The 25,941-nt window shown below is 63.6% G+C and overlaps 1 protein-coding gene across 8 annotated transcripts in view; it reads right to left on the reverse strand.

The window, feature by feature from the left end:
• The window catches only part of ABLIM2 (actin binding LIM protein family member 2), a 51,267-nt gene that overhangs the window by 15,644 nt on the left and 9,682 nt on the right, over window positions 1-25,941 (reverse strand). For 4 of the 8 annotated variants that reach the window (XM_060188534.1, XM_060188540.1, XM_060188535.1 and 1 more), the window contains exons 2-12: window positions 16,598-16,741; window positions 16,284-16,467; window positions 14,369-14,481; window positions 13,352-13,478; window positions 12,496-12,589; window positions 8,115-8,202; window positions 6,862-6,920; window positions 6,104-6,181; window positions 5,446-5,586; window positions 4,391-4,423; window positions 1,756-1,876 (exon numbers count right to left, since the gene is read on the reverse strand). In XM_060188534.1, the coding sequence (XP_060044517.1) occupies window positions 1,756-1,876; window positions 4,391-4,423; window positions 5,446-5,586; window positions 6,104-6,181; window positions 6,862-6,920; window positions 8,115-8,202; window positions 12,496-12,589; window positions 13,352-13,478; window positions 14,369-14,481; window positions 16,284-16,467; window positions 16,598-16,741 (1,182 nt within the window). Of the gene's footprint in view, window positions 1-1,755; window positions 1,877-4,390; window positions 4,424-5,445; window positions 5,587-6,103; window positions 6,182-6,861; window positions 6,921-8,114; window positions 8,203-12,495; window positions 12,590-13,351; window positions 13,479-14,368; window positions 14,482-16,283; window positions 16,468-16,597; window positions 16,742-20,939; window positions 21,068-25,941 lie in introns of all 8 variants that reach the window. The other 4 variants (XM_060188539.1, XM_060188536.1, XM_060188533.1 and 1 more) reach the window with 2 other exon arrangements.

A 25,941-nucleotide genomic window follows, 5' to 3' on the forward strand; every position in this document is an offset into this window, starting at 1 on the left:
TCATTCGTTTATTCATTCACTCATTCATTCACCTCTGGGCCTCAGTGTGGGGCTCAGCGCCAGCTGGCGAGCGAGGCAGCGGTTTGGGGAGGCCCCCAAAAGGCCAGGTCTGAGGGGAAGCATTCCTGTGGGCTTGGAAGCCAAGGAGTAGCCCCGGGGCAGCAGGCAGGAGAGGAGGAGGGAGACAGGGGACCCCAACCCAGGACTGCATCTGAGGGGGTGGTCTCACAAGGACAGCAGACGGGAAGCCCCTGACCCACGGGAGCAGAGCCTAGGGAACTAGGGGGCTCATCTCAGGGGGTTGCTGGGGGAGATTCATCCTTCCAAGGGACACCTGCCATGAGCCCCAGTGAGGCCTGGGCCACATTCATTCTGGTGATGCTGCTAAAGTCTTCTGGACATGGGCCTCCCTGAAGAGACAGGAGCTGAGCACTGCGGGAGCTAGAACCTCAGGATCAGGAGTTAGACCCATCTGAATGAGGAGCTAGACCCTGCTGGGTGAGGAATTAGACCCTGTTGGATGAGGAGTTAGACCCTGCTGGATGAGGAGCTAGACCCTGCCGGATGAGGAGTTAGACCCGGCTGGATGAGGAGTTAGACCCGGCTGGATGAGGAGCTAGACCCATCTGGATGAGGAGCTAGACCCTGCCGGGTGAGGAGCTAGACCCTGCCGGGTGAGCAGCTAGACCCTGCCGGGTGAGGAGCTAGACCCTGCCGGGTGAGGAGCTAGACCCTGCCGGGTGAGCAGCTAGACCCTGCCGGGTGAGGAGCTAGACCCTGCCGGGTGAGGAGCTAGACCCTGCCGGGTGAGGAGCTAGACCCTGCCGGGTGAGGAGCTAGACCCTGCCGGGTGAGGAGCTAGACCCATCTGGATGAGGAGCTAGACCCTGCCGGGTGAGGAGCTAGACCCTGCCGGGTGAGGAGCTAGACCCTGCCGGGTGAGGAGCTAGACCCTGCCGGGTGAGGAGCTAGACCCTGCTGGGTGAGGAGCTAGACCCTGCCGGGTGAGGAGCTAGACCCTGCCGGGTGAGGAGCTAGACCCTGCCGGGTGAGCAGCTAGACCCTGCCGGGTGAGGAGCTAGACCCTGCCGGGTGAGGAGCTAGACCCTGCCGGGTGAGGAGCTAGACCCTGCCGGGTGAGCAGCTAGACCCATCTGGATGAGGAGCTAGACCCTGCCGGGTGAGGAGCTAGACCCTGCCGGGTGAGGAGCTAGACCCTGCCGGGTGAGGAGCTAGACCCTGCCGGGTGAGGAGCTAGACCCTGCCGGGTGAGGAGCTAGACCCTGCCGGGTGAGGAGCTAGACCCTGCCGGGTGAGCAGCTAGACCCTGCCGGGTGAGGAGCTAGACCCTGCCGGGTGAGGAGCTAGACCCTGCCGGGTGAGGAGCTAGACCCTGCCGGGTGAGGAGCTAGACCCATCTGGATGAGGAGCTAGACCCTGCCGGGTGAGGAGCTAGACCCTGCCGGGTGAGGAGCTAGACCCTGCCGGGTGAGGAGCTAGACCCTGCCGGGTGAGGGGCTAATATACTCTGGAATATAGCTAGATTATTCTGGATTGGATGCTACTGGACAAGCATGAGAGTCTCTGGACAGCCAGTGCAGACTCTGGAGCGAGCACCCCCTTGGCCTGTGCTTCCAGACAGCCCTTGACTGTCAGCAGGCTGCAGCCCTAGTCCACTCTGTTCGGCACAGGCCCCTCAGCTCCCCTCATCCCAGCTCACTTCCTGGGGGGACATCGGGCAGTTCTGCCAGGTACCTGGGCGACTGTAGTGCTGGGGTGACCGTGAGGTGGGCGTGTAACGCCCCAGGCTGACGGAGCCCGTGGAGCTGGGGCTGGAGGTCCGGCACTGCTTGTAGGAGCGGTCATCCAGGTCCCCCTGGGGAAGACGTGTCCCCCATGAGCACGCGAAGCCTTGCCCGGCCTGGGGTCCCCCTCCCTGTTCACCAAGGTGACACCAGCTCCAGCCAGGATGCCTGAGTGGGGGAGTGAGGGCTTTGTGGCCCCAAGCCCCCTGGTACTGAAGGCTTAGGCCCCTCCCTCCCTCCCTCTCTCCCTCTCCCCTCCTGGGACAGGGCTCCCTCCTGCCTGCTCTCCACCCCTGCAGCATTGTGTGATCAGCCCCATTCATGGGGGCTCTGCAGGGGAGGGGGGAAGGGCAGGGAGCAGGAGGGAGCCCCCCAGGCCAGTGCAGGGGCTCAGGGAGGGGCTGAGCAGGTGACAGTGGCAGGGACCAGGGCACTGCAGTCTTTGGGGTCACAGCTGGTGACCAGTGGGGGAACAGGCATTGCCTCATGGCAGTGTGGGGGCTGCCTGTGCCCAGTCACTGTCCCCAAAGCCCCACCAGTGTCCCCTCTAGCCTGACCCCCCATGGGCAGCCTGGCCCTGCCTCCACCCAGAAGTCCTCCCACAGACCCACCCAGCTCACGGCAGCTGTCCACTAGGGGCTCCCGTGACCAGTGGGCCCAGTGCCCCATCCCAGCAGGAGCGCCCAGGGGTGTTCAGACCCCCAAGGGGCAGCATGGGGCTGAGCGAGTGGCCAGGCAGGGGCTCTGGAGAAGGTTCCGGCTCTGCAGAGCTGGGCTGTGTGTGTGTGTGTGTGGGGGGTGTGCCGGGCCAGGCTGAACATCCTGCCCAGGGCCCTGGACCCAGCAGGGGAAGGAGACTCAGCTGGTGAGCGCCCGGGGAGCTGTCTGCCTCAGTTTCCCCTTGGTAACCGAGACTCCCTGGCACGTAGGCCCAGAATCCAGAGCCAAAGGTGCCAAGGGTGAGTCTGAGGTCGCAGGTTTGATCCCCATCACCACTGGATGCCACAACCCGGCTGGTTCCTCTCCCTCTTCTCCCCTCTCTTCTCCCCCTCCCTCTCTCCCTTCTCCCCCTCTCTCCCTTTCTTCTCCTTTCCCCCCCTCTCTCCCATCCTCTCTCTCTGTCTCCCTGTCCCTCTCAGGAAAACAAACAGGGCAAAGCAGTAGCATGCCCCGTTGAACACACAGTCACCACGTAGGATGTGCATTTGAACCCCTGCTCCCCACCCGCAGGGGGAAGATTCAGGAGAGGTGAAGCAGGTCTGCAGGTCTCTCCCTCCCCTCTTGATTTCTCTCTGTCCCATCGAATAAAACAGAAAGGGGGGAGTGGCCACCAGGAGCGGTAGGTTCACGGCCCAGGCAACAGCCTTGAGGGCAGGAAAATAAGTCAGGGAGGTGACTTGGAGGCAGGGAGGTGGCGCACCGGGTAAGCGCGCACACGCGTTCCCAAGGGCGAGGACCCAGGCGTGAGCCCGCACTCCGCACCTTCACAAGGGCTGCGGTGTCTCTCTGTCTCTCTCCCTCTCTAGCTCCCCTTCCCTCTGTCTCTTTCTGTCTTATTTAACAAAAAGAGAAAGAAAGGGAAAAAAATGGCCACCAGGAGCTGTGGGTTTGTAGTGCCAGCACCCCCGGCGACAACCCTGCAGGTAAATAAATGTACGTGTGAATAATGAATAAGTAAATAAATGAGTGAACAAATAGATAGGTGAATAAATGAATAAACAAGTGAATAAGTGAATGAATAAAAGAATAAGCGAATTAACAAATAAGCAAACTAACGAATAAGCGAATAAACGAGTTAGTGACTAAACAAACGGGTAGATGAAAAGCTTCCTCCATCCCAGCAGGGACCTCGGGGAGGTGCCTTCAGTCGCAACTGCATTAGGCTCTGGAGACCAGGAGGCAGCTCACTGGAGCGTGTTATTCATTTATTCATTTATTTATTCATTCATTCATTTGTTCATTCATTTATTTATTATTGCCTCCAGGGTTATTGCTGGGGCTCAGTGCCTGCACCATGAATCCACTGATCCTGGAGGCTATTTTTTCCCCCTTTTGTTGCCCTTGTTGTTGTAGCCTTGTTGTGGTTATTATTGTTGTTATTGATGTCGTTGTTATTGGATAGGACAGAGAGACATGGAGAGAGGAGGGGAAGACAGAGAGGAGGAGAGAAAGACAGACACCTTGCAGACCTGCTTCACCGCCTGTGAAGCGACTCCCCTGCAGGTGGGGAGCCGGGGGCTCGAACCGGGATCCTTATGCCGGGCCTTGTGCTTTGCACCACCTGCACTTAACCCACTGCACTACCGCCCGACCCCCAATTTTATTTTATTTTATTTATTTTATTCTATTTAATTTAATTTTATTCTATTCTATTCTATTTCTTTTATCCCCAGGCTTCACCTCTCTGGGTTGACTTTCTCTGACAGAGAGACAAGGAAAGAGAGGAGGAGACACCACTGGCCCGAGCTTCCTCTGGTGTTGTGGGGGCCGGGTGGGCAGAACCCAGGTCCAGATGCTTCCCATGGGTGTCAGGGGAGGTTATCTTCATAACCGGGGTGACTATGTGGAGACGGGGGGGCAGTTACCTCAGTCAGTGTGGGCGAGGGCACCTGGGCGGCCTGTGGACACAACACACAGCCAGTCAGCCGGCCACATGGACGCCCCACGGCCTCCCCCGTGTCCTCCCCCACGGCCTCTCCCACAGCACGGCAGCCCAGGAGAGGAGCCCCAGAGCTTCCTGGGAAAAGGTGGTGGGTGCACCCTGAAAAGGGAGATGCCCAGGAAGCAGTCGGGACCCACACCTCCTCCTGCAGCCCCCCCACCTGCTCCTCTGCTTCCAGGTCCCAGAAGGAAATCCAGGTCCCATGGGTGGGGAGGGGGCACCTCAGAAACACCTGGCCCTCCTCCCCCAGAAGGAAAAGGGGGTGGAGAGATGAGCGATGGAGTTTGGGGGTCCCCTGTCCCAACTTCACAGGCTGCCAGCTCCTTGCCCCCTGTCCCCCTCCAACAGCCCCGTCCCAGCCCTGCTGTCCCCCGTCCCAGCCCTGCTGTCCCCCGTCCCCAGCCCTGCTGTCCCCCGTCCCAGCCCTGCTGTCCCCCGTCCCAGCCCTGGTGTCCCCCGTCCCAGCCCTGCTGTCCCCCGTCCCCAGCCCTGCTGTCCCCCGTCCCCAGCCCTGCTGTCCCCCGTCCCAGCCCTGCTGTCCCCCGTCCCCAGCCCTGCTGTCCCCCGTCCCCAGCCCTGCTGTCCCCCGTCCCCAGCCCTGCTGTCCCCCGTCCCCAGCCCTGCTGTTCCCCGTCCCCAGCCCTGCTGTTCCCCATCCCAGCCCTGCTGTCCCCCGTCCCCAGCCCTGCTGTCCCCCGTCCCCAGCCCTGCTGTCCCCCGTCCCAGCCCTGCTGTCCCCCGTCCCCAGCCCTGCTGTCCCCCGTCCCCAGCCCTGCTGTCCCCCGTCCCCAGCCCTGCTGTCCCCCGTCCCCAGCCCTGCTGTCCCCCGTCCCCAGCCCTGCTGTCCCCTGTCCCCAGCCCTGCTGTCCCCCGTCCCCAGCCCTGCTGTCCCCCGTCCCCAGCCCTGCTGTCCCCCGTCCCCAGCCCTGCTGTCCCCCGTCCTCAGCCCGCTGCCCTGTGTCTCCGTCCTGTCCCCACCTCATAGCCCTGCCTGTCGGCCGCGTGGCTGACGTAGGGCGAGTAGGAGATCATGTCTGGCCGGTCGATGTCATAGATGGCCTTGCTCCTGGGCAGTGCCGCCAGGTCCCTGTAGTCCAGGGCCTTGTCGCCCAGCTTGGCCTGCGGGGGGAGGGGGGGCAGTTACACAGAGCAGCTGGACGGGGGGATTGGGGGTCGTGGGGAGGGGGACGGACGGGGGTCCCCAGGCCGAGGCCACACTGGGGGGTTGGAGGGAGACGTGGACGCCCAGGGCCGGGGCCTCAAAGCGGGGCCGCGAGCACCGCGTTGTGGGGGGCTGGGGCTGAGGGTGACCTCTGACCTCTGACCCAGCAGGCAGGGTTGGGGTGGGGGGCCAGGCCAGGGCTGCGGTGGGGCGGGGGGTGGTGCCTGCTCTCTGTGGGCTGGCCTTGGGGACACAGAATGACAGACTGTCACCAAGATGTGCCTCTGTAGGACCCCGGCCGTCCCAGGAGGGGGACAAAGGCTTTCGTCATCAGGGCTTTCCCAGACCAGAGGGAATTCCGGGTGAAACAAAGGAGAGGGGAGCGGGGAGACGGGTCCCCCACGGGACGGGGCTGCTGGGGGTCTCGCCCCTGGCCCCGACCCCTGACCGCTAACCCCAGAGGGTCACACTCACACAGATGATGCGGCTGGGGGACCCTGAGGTGCTGGAGGCAGGCAAGGAGACGATGCTCTCAGACGAGGTCCTGGTCTCCTGAGGGCAGAGGAGGCTGGGCAGGGGCGGCCCCCAGAACTCCCGGGGCTCAGCTAACGGGGGGGGGGGAGCAGGAAAGCCCTTTCATGGTTCGTCGAGAGAGGGGGACAGGGAGAGAGACAGAGACACCGGCAGCCCTGCTCCACTGCTCGTGAAGCCTCCCTGCAGGTGGGGGCTGGGGCTCCAACCCGAGTGCCTGTGTCTGGTAAGACGGGTGCTTAGCCGGGTCCTTGTCGGGGGGACCCCAGGGCTCGCTGGAGTCTGCCTGCCTCCCCATCTGCCAGGGGTGGCCTGCGCTGGTTGTCCCTGTCTCTCTGTCTCTCTATCGGCCCGAGCAGCCCATCTCCAAGCAGCTTCCGCTCCCTTCCTGGTGCCCAGCCCCCCCGCTGTCCCCCATACCCTGGGCTGGACTCCAGGCAGGACCAGGACGAGGCTGCAGAGGTGGGGAGAGCGGGGACAGGGCCGGGTGCCCTGCAGCCTGGGCAGTGTCCGGGGGTCTCCGGGGTCACCCTGGGGGTGGGGTGACCTGACTGGGGGTGGGGAGCCCCTGGGAGCCGGGGCGGCCTGGGCAGCTGCTGCGTGAGTCCCGCTGTCTGAGCCCGTCTGCTGAGGAGCGAGGTGGACGGGCCCTGCAGGCCGGGAGGACGCCCCCAGCTGCCCCCAGGGCCACGCCTGCCCACCTTGCTCCTGTCCTCACTGCGGGCCAGCTGGCGGCAGGCCGGGTGCCAGACGGAGGAGCCTGTGGACAGATGGACGGAAAGGCAGAGAGACGCTGAGAGGAGTCCCTGGTGACTACCTCTGGGAGCTCCCACAGCCACTCACAGCCCAGGGAGCCTTGACCCCAATGAGCACTGACCACTAAGCTCCCCTCCCACCAAGGCCCTGGGAGCCTTGACCCCAGTGAGCACTGACCACTAGGCTCCCCTCCCAAGGCCCTGGGAGCCTTGACCCACTGACGTCCCTCTGCAGGGCCTCGTCCAGGCCCCCGGCCACACGCAGGAGGACAGACTCAAAGGAGGCCGCGGCCAGCCTGTCCTCCCAGCTGCCCCCCAGATGCCCCTCCCCAGCTGACCCCCCAACTGCTCCCCCAGCTGCCCCCTCCCCAGCTGCACCCTCCCCAGCTGACCCCCCAGCTGCCCCCCAGCTGCTCCTCCCCAGATGCCCCCTCCCCAGCTGGCCCCCAACTGCCCCCCAGCTGCCCCCTCCCTGGCTGCACCCTCCCCAGATGACCCCCCAGCTTTCCCCCAGCTGCCCGTCCCCAGATGACCCCCTAATTGCCCCCCCAGCTGCCCCTCCCCAGATGACCCCCCAGCTGCCCGGCCCCAGATGACCCCCCAGCTGCCCCCTTCCCCAGCTGACCCCCAGCTGCACCCTCCCCAGCTGACCCCCCAGCTGCCCGGCCCCAGATGATCCCCCAGCTGCCCCCTTCCCCAGCTGACCTCCCAGCTTCCCCTCCCCAGATGACCCCCCAGCTGCCCGGCCCCAGATGATCCCCCAGCTGCCCCCTTCCCCAGCTGACCTCCCAGCTTCCCCTCCCCAGATGACCCCCCAGCTGCCCGGCCCCAGATGACCCCCCAGCTGCCCCCTTCCCCAGCTGACCCCCAGCTGCACTCTCCCCAGCTGACCCCCAGCTGCACCCTCCCCAGCTGATGCCCCCAAGCTGCCCCTCCCCAGCTGCCCCCCCAGATGACCCCCCAGCTGCTCCTCCCCAGCTGACCCCCCAGCTGCCCCCTCCCCAGCTGCCCCCCCAGCTGCCCCTCCCCAGCTGCCCCCCCAGCTGCCCCCTCCCCAGCTGATCCCCCCAGCTGCCCCCTCCCCAGATGACCCCCCAGCTGTCCTCCCCAGCTGCCCCCCAGCTGCTCCTCCCCAGCTGCCCCCTCCCCAACTGACCCCCCAATTGTCCCCCCAGCTGCCCCTCAGCTGTGACACTCACCTTGCAGGTACATCTCCTCGCCCTCAGAGAACACACGTCCACAGCGGACACACAGTGCACACTGTGGGTGGTAGTGCTTCTCACCAGCCTGTGGGACAGACAGTGCCACATGCAGCCCTGGGGACACCTGGGGACAGCCTGGGGACAACCTGGGGACAGCCTTAGGTCAGCCTGGGGACAGCCTGGCATCAGCCTGGGGACACCTGGGGGAACCCTGGGGATACCTGGGGACAACCTGGGGACAGCCTGGCATCAGCCTGGGGACACCTGGGGGCACCCTGGGGACACCTGGGTACAGCCTGGGGACACCTGGGGACACCTGGGGACAACCTGGGTACAGCCTCGGGTCAGCCTGGGGACAGCCTGGCATCAGCCTGGGGACACCTGGGGGCACCTGGGGACACCTGGGGACAACCTGGGGACACCTGGGGACACCTGGGGACAGCCTCGGGTCAGCCTGGGGACAGCCTGGCATCAGCCTGGGGACACCTGGGGGCACCTGGGGACAACCTGGGGACAACCTCGGGTCAGCCTGGGGACAGCCTGGCATCAGCCTGGGGACACCTGGGGGCACCTGGGGACAGCCTCAGGTCAGCCTGTGGACACCTGGGGACAGTCTGGGGACACCTGGGGTCAGCCTGGGATCAGCCTGGGGACACCTGGGGGCACCTGGGGACAACCTGGGGACACCTGGGGACAACCACAGGTCAGCCTGGGGACAGCCTGGCATCAGCCTGGGGACACCTGGGGGCACCTGGGGACACCTGGGGACAACCTGGGGACACCTGGGGACACCTGGGGACAGCCTTGGGTCAGCCTGGGGACAGCCTGGCATCAGCCTGGGGACACCTGGGGGCACCTGGGGACAACCTGGGGACACCTGAGGACAACCTCGGGTCAGCCTGGGGACAGCCTGGCATCAGCCTGGGGACACCTGGGGACAGTCTGGGGACACCTGGGGTCAGCCTGGGGTCAGCCTGGTGACACTTGGAAACACTTGGGGATACCTGGGGTCAGCCTGGGGTCATCCCTGGGGTCAGCCTGGGGTCAGCCTGGAGTCAGCTTGGGGTCAGCCCTGGGGTCAGCCTGGAATCAGTCTGGGATCAGCCTGGTATCAGCCTGGGGTCAGCCTGAGGTCAGTCTGGGATCAATCTGGGGTCAGCCTGGGAATCAGTCTGGGGTCAGCCTAGGATCAGTCTGGGGTCAGCCTAGGATCAGTCTGGGGTCAGCCTGGGCTCAGCCTGGTGACACTTGGAAACACTTGGGGATACCTGGGGTCAGCCTGGGGTCAGCCTGGAGTCAGCTTGGGGTCAGCCCTGGGGTCAGCCTGGAATCAGTCTGGGATCAGCCTGGGGTCAGCCTGGGGTCAGCCTGGTATCAGCCTGGGGTCAGCCTGAGGTCAGCCTGGGAATCAGTCTGGGGTCAGCCTGGGATTAGTCTGGGGTCAGCCTGGGATCAGTCTGGGGTCAGCCTGGTATCAGCCTGGGGTCAGCCTGGGGTCAGCCTGGGATCAGTCTGGGGTCAGCCTGGGAATCAGTCTGGGAATCAGTCTGGGGTCAGCCTGGGGTCAGCCTGGGGTCAGCCTGGTATCAGCCTGGGGTCAGCCTGGGATCAGCCTGGGGTCAGCCTGGGGTCAGCCTGGGATCAGTCTGGTATCAGCCTGGGGTCAGCCTGGGGTCAGACTGGGGTCAGCCTGGGATCAGTCTGGGGACAGCCTGGGGTCAGCCTGGGGTCAGCCTGGGAATCAATCTGGGGTCAGCCTGGGGTCAGCCTGGGGTCAGACTGGGGTTAGTCTGGGTCTGGGGATAGCCTGGGGTCAGCCCTGGGGTCAGCCTGGGGACAGGCACAGCCAGGGGCCAGAAATGGAGCAGTGACTGGGGGGAGGCTTACGGTGACCCCCCCTGAAGGCAGGTGACCCGCACACCTTGCGGCACTAGGGGCCGGAGGGAAGAGCGGGGCACCCCAGGGTCCAGGTGCAGTGGACAGGGGTCCCCAGCCAGTGGGGGAGGGGAGCCGGGGAGCCCTATCCTGGCCTGAGCATAGGGGGTGCTGGGGTGCAGGGGCAGGAGGGAGGAGGCCGGTTCCTCGTTGCCATGGGGACACAGCAGGACGGAGGAGGGTGGGGCTGAGTTGGGTCTGCCCCCCACCTGTGTGGCAGTCTCCAGAACAAGCTAGAAAGGCAGGTGGGGGTCGCCTCACTCATCCTGCCCCTCCCCAGCAGCCCGGGGTCCCTCCGGGGGTGGCCCCAGCCCCAGCGCCGGCCTTACTGGGTGGGGACGGCTGTCACCCTGGACGGGACTGGGCCGCTGATGGGAGCAGGCTGGGCAGCAGCCACTTGGGTCCCCCAGCCGCTCAGAGAGAGAAGCCCCCCACCCCCCGTGAATGCACATTTCAGGGCAGGCGGCAGGGCTCAGGGCTCCCCACACCTGCTGGAGGAGACCCCGCCCGCCCCGGACGGCCTCCACCCTCCTGTAGCACAGGGCTTGATGGGGGGGGACCAGGGGTGCCAGTTGTGCCCACCACATGGGAAGGCCAACCTGCCTCCTTAGCCCACCCCTAACCCCTGACCCCCGGGCCCCTAACCCCTGACCCCTAAACCCCAATCCACCGCACCACTGTCTCCCTGGCCACACTGAGGGGGCACGGAACATTCCAGAGACAGGCCTGCAGGTGTTTCCACTGGGTGCAGGGGTGCTGCCCATGGCCGTAGGGAGCTGGCTGGCCTCACGCCTGAAGCAGCCTGAGCCGGGGCGGTGTTCCCATCAGAGGTGATGTCACAGGCCAGGTGTGCAGAGGGAGGGATCTCAGGTGTGCAGGGGGAGGGTCTCAGGTGTGCAGGGGAGGGTCTCAGGTGTGCAGGGGAGGGGTCTCAGGTGTGCAGGGGGAGGGTCTCAGGTGTGCAGGGGGAGGGTCTCAGGTGTGCAGGGGGAGGGTCTCTGGTGTGCAGGGGGAGGGTCTCAGGTGTGCAGGGGAGAGTCTCAGGTGTGCAGGGAGAGGGTCTCAGGTGTGCAGGGGGGAGGGTCTCAGGTGTGCAGGGGGAGGGTCTCAGGTGTTCAGGGGGAGGGGGTCTCAGGTGTGCAGGGTTAGGGTCTCAGGTGTGCAGGGGAAGGGTCTCAGGTGTGCAGGGGGAGGGTCTCAGGTGTTCAGGGGGAGGGGTCTCAGGTGTGCAGGGTTAGGGTCTCAGGTATGCAGGGGGAGGGTCTCAGGTGTGCAGGGGAGGGGTCTTAGGTGTTCAGGGGAAGGGTCTCAGGTGTGCAGGGTTAGGGTCTCAGGTGTGCAGGGGGAGGGTCTCAGGTGTGCAGGGGAGGGGTCTTAGGTGTTCAGGGGAAGGGTCTCAGGTGTGCAGGGGGAGGGTCTCAGGTGTGCAGGGGAGGGTCTCAGGTGTGCAGGGGGAGGGTCTCAGGTGTGCAGGGGGAGGGGTCTCAGGTGTGCAGGGAGAGGGGTCTCAGGTGTGCAGGGGGAGGGTCTCAGGTGTGCAGGGGAGGGGTCTTAGGTGTTCAGGGGAAGGGTCTCAGGTGTGCAGGGGGAGGGTCTCAGGTGTGCAGGGGAGGGTCTCAGGTGTGCAGGGGGAGGGTCTCAGGTGTGCAGGGGGAGGGGTCTCAGGTGTGCAGGGAGAGGGGTCTCAGGTGTTCAGGGGGAGGTGTCTCAGGTGTGCAGGGGGAGGGTCTCAGGTGTGCAGGGGGAGGGTCTCAGGTGTGCGGGGGGAGGGTCTCAGGTGTACAGGGGGAGGGTCTCAGGTGTGCAGGGGAGGGTCTCAGGTGTGCAGGGAGAGGGTCTCAGGTGTGCAGGGGAGGGGTCTCAGGTGTGCAGGGGGAGGGTCTCAGGTGTGCAGGGGGAGGGTCTCAGGTGTGCAGGGGACGGTCTCAGGTGTGCAGGGGACGGTCTCAGGTGTGCAGGGGGAGGGTCTCAGGTGTGCAGCGGGAGGGCCTGGTATCCCCTAAACGTGTCCTTGTCCCCAAGAATCAGCTTGTCCCATCAAGCAGCTCATAAAACACTGTTCCCGGGAGACTCCCAGCCTGGCAGGGGAAGGTGGGACACTGGGAAGCAGGTGGGTGTCAGGGTCAAGGAGTAGCACAGTCCTGCATCTGGGGGGCGGGGCTTCATAGCTCCTCAGTCCTGTCTGGACTCCAGAGTCCCCTGTCCTCCCCACCTCTCAGACTGTCAACTTGTCAAGGACACCATGGAAGGCTTCCTGGAGGAGGCAGCACAGGCCAAGCAAGCCCTGGGAAGGGGGCAGGGTCTCCGGGCCAAGCTGGTGAGTGGGTGGTGGTGCAGAGGGGAGTTCCCTCCCCGCAGAGCTCTCCTCTAGGGTTGGGGAATCACCCCTGCCCAGAGCAGGACTCAGCTCTAGGAGAATACAGGCCCCGGGTTCGAGTCCTACCTCCAGCACGTGCCCGGTGATGTATTTGTTGCAGCCGTCACAGCGGATGCCGAACTTGGAGTGGTAGTCAGTCTCGCAGTAGGGCAGTCCGTCCCTGAATGGAGTGGGAGTGGGCGTGGGAGTGGGAGTGGGAGTCGGCGGGGGCTCAGGGCCCGGGGCCTCCCTCCCTGACGCATGGTCCCGGGCTGGTGTGGGGGCAGCTGTGCAGACGCACCCGGAGCTGAGCCCTGGACTTGCACGGTGAGGCTGCTCCCCTAGATTCCCGGGGACCCACAGCCCGGGGGACGCCAGGCTCCTCCCCAAAGGGAAACCGAGTCCCGGGCGCAGCACCGGAGGGCCAGGTCCCACGGGGCTGCCGTCAGGGCGGGGAAGACCCCAGAGGATGTCTCCAGGGGCTGGACCGAGGTCTCTGGTCCCTGACCAGGCGGCGCCCCCGCAACATTCCCACGGCCTCCCGCCTTCCCGGGGCCCCAGGCTGCTGCGCTCAGGGCTGTGGGTGGCCGGCGTGCCGGGCGAGGGTGGGGGCTGCATTTCGGGGTCCTCGCCACCAGGCTGCTCAGGACAGGCCTGCGGGTGGGGGCCTTTCCAGAAGCTCGTGGCCCAGAGCTGAGAGCGGAGAGACCCGCGTCCCCCGTCGGCCCCTGGATGGGACATCGGACAGAGCCAGAGCACAGGGCCAAGGCGGGTGCGTGTGTCTGTCTGCCTGCGTGTTCCTGCGTGCGTCTGCCTGTGAGTCTGGGCTTGCAGGAGTGTCCGTGTGTCTGTGCCTGTGTCTGCGTGTGTACCGCCACCATCTACGTGTGCGTCCTCACCCGTGTGAGCCCGTGCCTGCTGCGTGTGCCCCGCGCCCGCTCACCTGCTGATGAATTCCGCACTCAGCGGCTGCCCGCAGGCCGAGCACTTGAAGCAGCCCAGGTGCCAGTGCTCACCCAGTGCCACCAGGGACTGGCCACTCTGGATCTCCAGGCCACAGCCACCGCAGCCTGGGGGAAATGGGGGACAAGGGGTACTAGGGGCTCAGGCTAGGCACTGGGGAGACTGGAGACACTGGGGGGTACATGGTGGGCATGAGGGCACTGGAGGACACTGGGGACACTGGGGGCACTGGGGACATGGGGGACACTGAGGGCATAGGGGCTTGGCACTAGGGGGAGACATGGCATTGGGTACAGGCTGGACTGCAGGGGCTAAGCACCCAGAGTGCGGACAGGTGGCGGTGAAGCAGTTGGCCTTGAGGACCCCGCAGACAGGCGGGACTGTGACAGGAGGAGGCACCGGGAGATGGCTCAATCCCTCAGAGCACAGGCCGGGCCGAGAGGCCGCGGGTTCCAATCCCAGCACTTCCTGACACCAGCGCCCCATAAAGAAACACGTGCTCTGCAATTCAGCTGTGATGTCCTCAGATGCAGGGTCCCCTGAGCACCTCCCAGGAGACAGCAGCCCAGAGCAGGGCCCGAGACAGGGACCCCCAGCAGCCCCCACTGACTCCACAGCCCCGGGGACAGGGACCCCCAGCAGCCCCCACTGACTCCACAGCCCTGAGAACAGGGACCCCCAGCAGCACCCACTGACTCCACAGCCCTGATAACAGGGACCCCCAGCAGCACCCACTGACTCCACAGCCCCGGGGACAGGGACCCCCAGCAGCCCCCACTGACTCCACAGCCCTGAGAACAGGGACCCCCAGCAGCACCCACTGACTCCACAGCCCTGATAACAGGGACCCCCAGCAGCACCCACTGACTCCACAGCCCCGGGGACAGGGACCCCCAGCAGCCCCCACTGACTCCACAGCCCTGAGAACAGGGACCCCCAGCAGCACCCACTGACTCCACAGCCCTGATAACAGGGACCCCCAGCAGCCCCCACTTACTCCACAGCCCCGGGGACAGGGACCCCCCAGTGGCCGCCATGGGCAGGGTGCACTTCTGACACACACACTCCTTCCCGTTGAAGGTCACTCGGTCCCCCGGCGGGAAGGGCAGCCTGGGGAGGGAGGGAGACAGTGTCATCCCGGGGTGTCACCTCACCCCCACCACCATGCGCCTCAGCCCACGCCCGTCTCGCCCTCACACTTATCCATGTGTCCTGCAGCCTCCCCTCCCCAGAGCCCTGCCCCACTAGGGACAGACAGACACAGGCTGGGGGTGTGGGTCCACCTGCCAACACCCATGTCCAGGGAGAAGCAATGACAGAAGCCACAACTCCCACCTGCTGCTCCCCATAGAGAATTTGGGTCCAGACTCCCAGAGGAATGAAGAACAGGGCAGCTTAACAGAGGGTGGGACAGGGCCCTGCTGGTGGCGACCGTGTGGATGGACCTGCGGGCCCACCGCACTGTGGGCGGCACCGTCACTGTCACTTACTGACACTGTCACTGTCACTTACTGTCACTGTCACTGTTACTGTCACTGTCATTGTTACTGTCACTGTCATTGTTATGATAACTGTTACTGTCAGTCACTGTTACTGTCACTATTACTGTTAGTCACTGTTACTGTCACTTACTGTCACTGTCATTGTTGCTGTCACTGTTATTGTCACTGTCATTGTTACTGTCACTGCCACTGTTATTGTCACTATCACTGTCACTGTTATTGTCACAGTCATTGTTACTGTCACTGTTATTGTTACTGTCACTGTCATTGATTGATACTGTCATGGTTATTGTCACTGTCATTGTCACAGTCATTGTCACTGTCATTGTTACTGTCACTGTTATTGTTACTGTCACTGTCATTGTTACTGTCACGGTTATTGTCACTGTCACTATTACTGTCAGTGTCATCGTTACTGTCGCTGTCATTGTTACGATCACTTACTGTCAGTCACTGTTACTGTCACTGTCATTGTTACAGTCACTGTTACTGTCACTATTACTGTTAGTCACTGTTACTGTCACTGTTATTGTCACTTACTGTCACTGTTATTGTCACTGTCACTGTCATTGTTACTGTCACTGCCACTGTTATTGTCACTGTCATTGTTACTGTGACTGTCATTGTCACTGTCAGTTATTGTCACTGTCACTGCCACTGTTATTGTCACTGTCACGGTTATTGTCACTGTCATTGTCACTGTCATTGTTACTGTGACTGTCATTGTCACTGTCAGTTACTGTCACTGTCATTGTTACTGTCACTGTTACTGTCACTGTCATTGTTACTATCACTGTCATTGTTACTGTCACTGTCATTGTTACTATCACTGTCATTGTTGCTGCCACTGTCATTGTTACTGTCACGGTTATTGTCACTGTCACTATCATTGTTACTCTCATTGTCACTGTCATTGTTACTGTCAGTGTCATTGTTACTGTCACTATTACTGTCACTATCATTGTTACTGTCACTGTCACTGTTACTGTCACTATACGTCACTATTACTGTCACTGTTATTGTTACTGTCACTGTCATTGTTGCTGCCACTGTCATTGTTACTGTCACGGTTATTGTCACTGTCACTATCATTGTTACTGTCACTGTCATTGTTACTGTCACTATTACTGTCACTATCATTGTTACTGTCACTGTCACTGTCACTATACGTCACTGTTACTGTCACTGTTATTGTTACTGTCACTGTCATTGTTATTGTCACTGTCACTATACTGTCACTGTCATTGTTACTGTCACTATCATTGTTACTGTCACTGTCATTGTTACTGTCACTGTCATTGTTACTGTCACTGTCATTGTTACTGTCACTGTCATTGCTACTGTCACTGTCATTGTTACTGTCACTGTCATTGTTACTGTCACTGTCACTATACTGTCACTGTCACTGACCGGCAGACGGCGCACACGAAGCAGCCGGGGTGGAAGGTCCTGCCGAGCGCCGACACCACCTCGCCCTCTATGGCGCTGCCGCAGCCCAGGCAACGTGCCCCGTACAGCCTCCGGTAGTCGCGGGCGCACACGTGCTCGCCACCGCGCACGAAGAAGCCGCCTGCCGCCAGACTGCAGCCGCAAGCTGGGGGGAGGGAGCTGCCTTGTCCCACCACACCACACCCCTGCCCTGCCCTGCCCCATCCGTCCTGCCCCACCCTTGCCTTGCCCCGCCCCGCCCCCCCGCCCTCCCCCCAGGCCCAGCAAGGACTCACCTTTGCACACGAAGCAGTGGACATGGAAGTACCTGCTCTGCACCCGCAGCACCTCGCCGTGGCAGGGGTCCCCACACGTGTGGCACAGGATGGCCGCACCGCCAGGGGGGTCCAGGGGGCCGGGGGCCGCAGGGGGCTCCGACACTGTGGGGGGCGTCATGTGGGCGCTGGGGAGCTGAGGGAGGCCCACCCATAGGCCCACCCGCCCCGGAGCTCCCCCAGGGCCCACGCAGCACCCACCCAGCGCCCGTCCCAGAGCACAACCCAGCACCCCAGCCCAGGGCCCACCCTCACAGCACCCACCTAGCCCACGTCCATGGGGCACAGAGCTGATGGCCCCAGCCCCCTGGGGACAGCCCCCGGGGACAGCTGGGTGTCCCCAGTCATGAGGTCCACATGGAGCCGGCACATGGGGGGTGGGGGTCACGGGTCCCACACACACGGCAGCCCTGTTCTCAGGGAGGGCAGCCAGGGAAGGCTCCCTGCTAAGCCCAGCATCCAGTCTGTCACCACTGCACTGGGGACAGCTTCCCTCCCTGCCTCTGCCTCTGCCTTTGCCTCTGCCTGTGTCTGTCTGTGTCTGTCTCTGCCTCTGCCTGTGTCTGTCTGTCTCTGCCTCTGCCTGTGTCTGTCTCTACCTGTCTCTGTCTCTCCCTGCCTCTGTCTATGTCTCTGTATCTCTGTCTCTGTCTTCCTCTGTCTCTGTCTGTCTCTGCCTCTGTCTGTCTCTGTCTGCCTCTGCCTCTGTCTGCCTCTGCCTGTCTCTGCCTCTGCCTGTCTCTGCCTGTGCCTCTCTCTGTCTGTCACTGCGTCTGTCTGTCTCTCTGTGTCTGTCTCTGCCTCTGTCTGTCTGTCTCTGTCTGCCTCTGCCTGTCTGTCTGTCTCTGCCTCTGTCTGTCTCTCTGTCTCTGCCTCTGTCTGTGTCTGTCTCTGTCTGCCTCTGCCTGTCTCTACCTCTGTCTGTCTCTGCCTCTCCCTGCCTCTGCCTGTCTCTGTAGGTCTGTCTTGTCTCTGCCTCTGTCTGTCTGTCTCTGTCTCTGCCTGTCTGTCTCTGCCTCTGTCTCTGCCTCTGTCTGTGTCTGTCTGTCTCTGCCTGCCTCTGTCTCTGTATCTAGCCCCAGAGAGAAGCATGAAAAAGAACTCATCTCCCAGCTCTGGCCCCAGGCTGGCAGGGTCTCATGCCACCAGCCACTGGCAACACAGGGAGGTGGGAGGCACAGGTCCTTCAGGGCGGCCCTAGGACTGCAGACTCAGCCCACCTGCTCCCATGAGGACCAGCACCCAGCACCCACCCTGCCCCAGGCCCAGCCCACCTGCTCCCATGAGGACCAGCACCCAGCACCCATCCTGCCCCAGGCCCAGCTCACCTGCTCCCATGAGGACCAGCACCCAGCACCCATCCTGCCCCAGCCCACCTGCTCCCATGAGGACCAGCACCCAGCACCCACCCTGCCCCAGGCCCAGCCCACCTGCTCCCATGAGGACCAGCACCCAGCACCCATCCTGCCCCAGCCCACCTGCTCCCATGAGGACCAGCACCCAGCACCCACCCTGCCCCAGCCCACCTGCTCCCATGAGGACCAGCACACAGCACCCACCCTGCCCCAGCCCACCTGCTCCCATGAGGACCAGCACCCAGCACCCATCCTGCCCCAGCCCACCTGCTCCCATGAGGACCAGCACCCAGCACCCATCCTGCCCCAGGCCCAGCTCACCTGCTCCCATGAGGACCAGCACCCAGCACCCATCCTGCCCCAGCCCACCTGCTCCCATGAGAACCAGCACCCAGCACCCATCCTGCCCCAGCCCACCTGCTCCCATGAGGACCAGCACCCAGCACCCATCCTGCCCCAGCCCACCTGCTCCCATGAGGACCAGCACCCAGCACCCACCCTGCCCCAGCCCACCTGCTCCCATGAGGACCAGCACACAGCACCCACCCTGCCCCAGCCCACCTGCTCCCATGAGGACCAGCACCCAGCACCCACCCTGCCCCAGCCCACCTGCTCCCATGAGGACCAGCACCCAGCACCCACCCTGCTCCAGCCCACCTGCTCCCATGAGGACCAGCACACAGCACCCACCCTGCCCCAGGCCCAGCCCACCTGCTCCCATGAGGACCAGCACCCATCCTGCCCCAGGCCCAGCCCACCTGCTCCCATGAGGACCAGCACCCAGCACCCACCCTGCGCCAGCCCACCTGCTCCCATGAGGACCAGCACACAGCACCCACCCTGCCCCAGGCCCAGCCCACCTGCTCCCATGAGGACCAGCACCCAGCACCCACCCTGCCCCAGCCCACCTGCTCCCATGAGGACCAGCACCCAGCACCCACCCTGCTCCAGCCCACCTGCTTCCATGAGGACCAGCACACAGCACCCACCCTGCCCCAGCCCACCTGCTCCCATGAGGACCAGCACCCAGCACCCATCCTGCCCCAGCCCACCTGCTCCCATGAGGACCAGCACCCAGCACCCATCCTGCCCCAGCCCACCTGCTCCCATGAGGACCAGCACCCAGCACCCACCCTGCCCCAGCCCACCTGCTCCCATGAGGACCAGCACCCAGCACCCACCCTGCCCCAGCCCACCTGCTCCCATGAGGACCAGCACACAGCACCCACCCTGCCCCAGCCCACCTGCTCCCATGAGGACCAGCACCCAGCACCCACCCTGCCCCAGGCCCAGCCCACCTGCTCCCATGAGGACCAGCACCCAGCACCCACCCTGCCCCAGCCCACCTGCTCCCATGAGGACCAGCACCCAGCACCCACCCTGCTCCAGCCCACCTGCTCCCATGAGGACCAGCACCCAGCACCCATCCTGCCCCAGCCCACCTGCTCCCATGAGGACCAGCACCCAGCACCCACCCTGCCCCAGCCCACCTGCTCCCATGAGGACCAGCACCCAGCACCCACCCTGCCCCAGCCCACCTGCTCCCATGAGGACCAGCACCCAGCACCCATCCTGCCCCAGCCCACCTGCTCCCATGAGGACCAGCACCCAGCACCCATCCTGCCCCAGGCCCCACCCATCCTGCCCCAGGCCCAGCCCACCTGCTCCCATGAGGACCAGCACCCAGCACCCACCCTGCCCCAGGCCCAGCCCACCTGCTCCCATGAGGACCAGCACCCAGCACCCACCCTGCCCCAGCCCACCTGCTCCCATGAGGACCAGCACCCAGCACCCACCCTGCTCCAGCCCACCTGCTCCCATGAGGACCAGCACACAGCACCCACCCTGCCCCAGGCCCAGCCCACCTGCTCCCATGAGGACCAGCACCCAGCACCCATCCTGCCCCAGGCCCAGCCCACCTGCTCCCATGAGGACCAGCACCCAGCACCCATCCTGCCCCAGGCCCAGCCCACCTGCTCCCATGAGGACCAGCACCCAGCACCCACCCTGCCCCAGCCCACCTGCTCCCATGAGGACCAGCACACAGCACCCACCCTGCCCCAGGCCCAGCCCACCTGCTCCCATGAGGACCAGCACCCAGCACCCACCCTGCCCCAGCCCACCTGCTCCCATGAGGACCAGCACCCAGCACCCACCCTGCCCCAGCCCACCTGCTCCCATGAGGACCAGCACCCAGCACCCACCCTGCTCCAGCCCACCTGCTCCCATGAGGACCAGCACACAGCACCCACCCTGCCCCAGGCCCAGCCCACCTGCTCCCATGAGGACCAGCACCCAGCACCCATCCTGCCCCAGGCCCAGCCCACCTGCTCCCATGAGGACCAGCACCCAGCACCCACCCTGCCCCAGCCCACCTGCTCCCATGAGGACCAGCACCCAGCACCCACCCTGCCCCAGCCCACCTGCTCCCATGAGGACCAGCACCCAGCACCCATCCTGCCCCAGGCCCAGCTCACCTGCTCCCATGAGGACCAGCACCCAGCACCCATCCTGCCCCAGCCCACCTGCTCCCATGAGGACCAGCACCCAGCACCCATCCTGCCCCAGGCCCCACCCATCCTGCCCCAGGCCCAGCCCACCTGCTCCCATGAGGACCAGCACCCAGCACCCACCCTGCCCCAGGCCCACCTGCTCCCATGGGGGGGTCCCCAGCACCCACCCTGCCCCAGCCCACCTGCTCCCATGGAGGGGTCCCCAGCACCCCCTGCCCACCCCCTACCCCCGGCATCACAGAGGGAGGGCTACTGCCCTCTGGTGGTGGACAGGGACACTGCACGGCACCAGCTGCAGGTGTGACCTGCCTGTCACTCCTGCCCCCTGCCCCATCCCAGGACCAGGCTGTCAGTCCTGTGAACGTGGAGGGCAGGATGCAGGAACCCACCCTTCCTGGAGCCCCCGGTGTGTCTCCATCCTGGCCCCCCGCCCACCGTCGCCCAGGGGAGCCGCTGCCCATGGCGGGGTCTGCACCCGCCACCAGCAAGCGAGGGCATCAGTCAGCACGTCCGTCCGGCACAGGAGGTGGGTCCGTGGCCCCTGGCGTGGCTCCCCGGGGGCCCTGCGGGTGTGGGGGAGAGGCACGTGGGTCCCGTCCAGAGGCAGAGCTGGGAGGTGGCCGTCTTGCCAGAAGCCCTGGGCCCGACCCCAGGGTGCCCCAGTGGACAGAGCCGCCCTCTTGGCAATGGCTGGACAATTCCGCTCCCAGCAGCTGGCCCGGCCCCGGCCCCCGGCTGTTATTTCACTCCCGGAAAGAGCATCTGCTATCCTGCGTGGCCTTCCGGAAGGTCAGGGCTCAGCGGCCAGAGTCTGTGTCCCAGCCAGACTGTCCCCGTGTCACACGGCCAGGGGCCAGGGCGGCCACCATGGACCCACAAGAGGCCTCGTCCGGGGACTGAGTCCCACCCAGACCAAGTGGCGAGGGAGGGCCTGGCACTGGGCAGCTGACCCTCAGCCTGAGCACAGGGAGCGCCAGGTGCCTCAGCAGGGTCGCGGGCCTGTGGAGTGGCCCCAGGCAGGTCAGCTCTCAGGGCCCGGGTAGCAGGGGTACAGGGTGGGCCCGGCCCGGCCCCTCCACACGGCGGCCGCAGTCAGAAGCATGCAGCTGGCAGAGCTGGGCCTGGACCTGCCAGAGCTGTCCCTCTCCAATGCCCATAGGGCCTGTCCTGGGTTCAAGCTCCCGGTCTCCAGCTGCAGGGGGGAAGCTTCACGAGCAGTGGAGCAGGGTTGTAGGGATCTCTCTGCTTCTCACCCTCCCTATCTCCCCTATCCCATGTCAATTTCACTCTGTACTATCCAATAAATAAGAAGAAAAGGAAGGAAGGAAGGAAGGAAGGAAGGAAGGAAGGAAGGAAAAAGGGAAAAAGGGCACGGAGTCAGAAGATTCACAGCACGGGCGTCAAACCAGAGACAACCCTGGTGGCAATAAAAACAATGAAATGAAAAATTAAAAAAGTCGGTGGGGTAGGGGTTCCACAGTTGAGTTTCTGCCACCCATCCCTGAAGCCCTGGGTTCGATCCCTGTGTGTGATGTGACATGTGCCTGTGGGAAGATTCTGGGGGGCAGAACTGCTATCTGGCCGTCTCTGTCCTCACCGAGCTCTGTGGACACTTTCATTTTCAAGATTTACTAACGCCACCCAACCCAACCAAACGCAGCCCAACCCCAACCCAACCCAACACCAACCTAACCCAACACCAACCCAACCCAACCCCAACCCAACCACATATAACCCAACCCAATCCAGCACCAACCCAACCCAACACCAACCCAACCACATATAACCCAACCCAATCCAACACCAACCCAACCCAACACCAACCCAACCCAACCCAACCCAACCCAACCCCAACCCAACCCCAACCCAACCCAACCCAACCTCAACCCAACCCAACCCCAATCCAACTCCAACCCAACCCCAACCCCTGTCCAGGTGTCTCTCACCATCCGTGAAGGCTCCCCTCCCTCCCCCTCCCCTCTGGATTTGTAGGGCAGGCATAGAGCCCTCTTCCTCCCTTCTCCCCTCAGCCCCTCTCCCTCCTCCCATGTGGGGATGACTTCCACTCCCCACTACCCATGGCTAAGGGTCTGGGTGGCCACGTCTGTCTCAGGATTACTGAGAAATGAGTGCAATGACATCAGGGACATCCCCAGAACGAGAGTGACAAACCCCACATGTCCTGCCTTCCGGGGTCACCTGGGGCACAAGTCCCTTGCTCTGGTGCTGAGTGTCCCCCGGCCCGTCTCCAGCGCCCACCTGGCAGCCACACCCTGTCCCTCTGCCGTTGTTACCCTGGGGCCGTTCCCCTGAGATGCGGACACAGTGCCGGGTCTGGCCCGGGTGTCTAGGCCAGTCCGTCCTCTCCCGGCTGGCCATCGGGGACCCTAAGGGGCGGGGACGCTGTGTCCCAGCTGAGGGGACCTGCTGAGCCCGGGTGGGGTCCTGTTGCCTGGAGCTGCGGGTGTTTGTGCGCCCAGCCCCGGCCCGGCTGTCACCTTTCACCGACACCTGACCTCGGGGACAGCTGGCCTCCAGGGCAGGGGCCCAGAACCCTGCTCCACAGGTGGGGTCCCCCAGCGAGGGCAGGCCAGAGCCAGGCTGAGGGGCGCTCAGGCCTGGCCTGTGACAGACGTGGTGATGGCAGAGACACCATGGGGGGGGGGGGGCTTCTGCTGGACCCTGCCCCAAGCAGGAGGACTCAGGACAGGCCGGGGAGGAGCCGGGGAGGAGCCTCAGGCCCCTCAAGCCTCAGGCCCTGTGCCCCCCAGTCTCCCCTTCTCAGCCCCTCCTGGCTCCTCCCTCCACCACCTCCCCATGGAAGCCCCCCCCCAGGCTCCCGGCCTCTGCACAGGGTTGAGACTCTTGGAACCCCCACAGGCTGGGACACACACACTGGGAGTGACGCTCATGACAGCGTCACCAGAGGTGACCTGGCCAGTCACGACCGCCTTGAAAGTGTTAGGAGGGGGCCGGGTGGTGGCGCACCTGGTTGAGCGCTCGTGTTACAGCACACGAGGGCCCGGGTTCCAGCCCCCAGACCCCACCTGCAGGGGGAAAGCTTTGCAGGTGGTAAAGCAGGGCTGCAGGTGTCTCTCTGTCTCTCCCCCCTCGATCTCCCCTTCCCTCTCTATTTCTGGCTGTCTCTTTCCAGTAAATAAAGTTTTAAAAAAAGTGCCTGGAAAATTGGGTTGAATGGTGCAGAAGAATGAAACTGAACTATTACGTCTCACCACACACAAAAACAAACTCCAGATGGACCAAGGGCCTGGGTGTTAGGCCAGAAACCATCAAGTACTTAGAGGAAGTTACTGGCAGGGATGTTTTTCATCTCAATTTTATAGGCATCTTCAATGATACAAACCCAATCACAAGAGAGACAAAAACAAAAATAAATCCATGGGACTAGATCAAATTAAAAAGCTTCCACACACCCCTGTGTTCATAGCTGCATTATTCACAACAGCCAGAGAGTGGAAGCAGCCTAGATGCCCAACAGCAGATGACTGGATAAAGACGTTATGGGATCTAGAGTCCACGGAATACTACTCGGCCATCAAAAAGATGATATCGTGTCCTTTGGGACATAATGAATAGAACTGGAGGTAATTGTGCTTAGCAAAATAAGTAAAGAGGTGAGAGAGAGAACTAACTACCGGTGGCTTCACTCGTCACTCCTATGTGGAAGCTAGAGGTCCGATTCACATGAACTTGCAAAACAACAAACAAACAACCTGAACAGAGCAGAAGCAGGAAAACTGTTTGCGGGACTTGAGAGAACGAGGTTTCTCTGGGAGCTGGGAGGGGACAAAACTCTGGTGGTGTGTGTGGTCTGCAACTAGACATCTTAAGCTTCGGGAGTCGGGCGGCAGCGCAGCGGGTTAAGCGCAGGTGGCGCAAAGCACAAGGACCGGCATAAGGATCCCGGTTCAAGCCCCCGGCTCCCCACCTGCAGGAGAGTTGTTTCCCAGGCGGTGAAGCAGGTCTGCAGGTGTCTGTCTTTCTCTCCCCCTCTCTGTCTTCCCCTCCTCTCTCCATGTCTCTCTGTCCTATCCAACAACGACAATAACTACAACAATAAAACAACAAGGGCAACAAAAAGGAATAAATAATTTTTTTAAAAAAGGCTTCAGCACAGCAAAAGGAACCACCAGGCAGAGCACCAGACAGCGAGCTCACCAAACAGCAGCCAAAAAACAAACGGCCCATCCAGAAGTGGGGAGAGGAGGTGAACAGAATGCTCTCTGTCTCTGTCTCTCTGTCTGTCTCCGCCTCCCTCAACTGGGGCCACACGGGGCCACGAGGCTCCCGTGCTGACGGGCTGTGACCAGCAGAGCGGCCTGCGGCCTCCCTGACGCCAGGGCGGGCTGGAGCTGTGTCCCCCGTGAGCCCCCAGCCTTGTGAGCTCCAGGGCAGGGGACACCCAGCTGCCAGGACAAGGGGCAGGGCGGGTACCTCTGGGGACGGCCAGGCCGGGTCACGTGGCACTGCCAGCCTGGTGTCCGGGGAGGGGACAGGGCCACCCTCCGGGATAAAAATAGAGCGACCCAGCTCCACAGACACCTGTCACCACGCCGGGCAAAGGGACTGAGGAAAGACAGAGTGGGGGCACCGACTGACCCCCAGAGCCATGCAGACCGAGAGCATCCACTCTCCCAGACACTGGGGTGCTCAGCCTGGGACCCCGAACGGGGCCTCACAAGACTCAGGTGCCTCAAGGCTGGGGGTCAGATCCAGCTCCCCACATCGCTGGGGGCGTCACCAACTATGCCCCTCCCAGCACCAGTCACGAGGGACTGTGCGTGCCTCTCCATGGGCTCCCTGGGTGCTGTGCCTGGTGCTGAGAGAGGAGAGACCCCACAGCCCTGCCCACCCTCCATGGGCTCCCTGGGTGCTGTGCCTGGTGCTGAGAGAGGAGAGACCCCACAGCCCTGCCCACCCTCCATGGGCTCCCTGGGTGCTGTGCAGGGTGCTGAGAGAGGAGAGACCCCACAGCCCTGCCCACCCTCCATGGGCTCCCTGGGTGCTGTGCCTGGTGCTGAGAGAGGAGAGACCCCACAGTCCTGCCCACCCTCCATGGGCTCCCTGGGTGCTGTGCCTGGTGCTGAGAGAGGAGAGACCCCACAGCCCTGCCCACCCTCCATGGGCTCCCTGGGTGCTGTGCAGGGTGCTGAGAGAGGGAGACCCCACAGCCCTGCCCACCCTCCATGGGCTCCCTGGGTGCTGTGCATGGTGCTAAGAGAGGAGAGACCCCACAGCCCTGCCCACCCTCCATGGGCTCCCTGGGTGCTGTGTAGGGTGCTGAAAGAGGACAGACCTCCACAGCCCTGCCCACCCTCCATGGGCTCCCTGGGTGCTGTGCAGGGTGCTGAGAGAGGAGAGACCCCACAGCCCTGCCCACCCTCCATGGGCTCCCTGGGTGCTGTGCCTGGTGCTG

This window comes from Erinaceus europaeus, chromosome 3 (genome assembly GCF_950295315.1).
Source record: "Erinaceus europaeus chromosome 3, mEriEur2.1, whole genome shotgun sequence".
Taxonomy (NCBI): Eukaryota; Metazoa; Chordata; class Mammalia; order Eulipotyphla; family Erinaceidae; genus Erinaceus; species Erinaceus europaeus.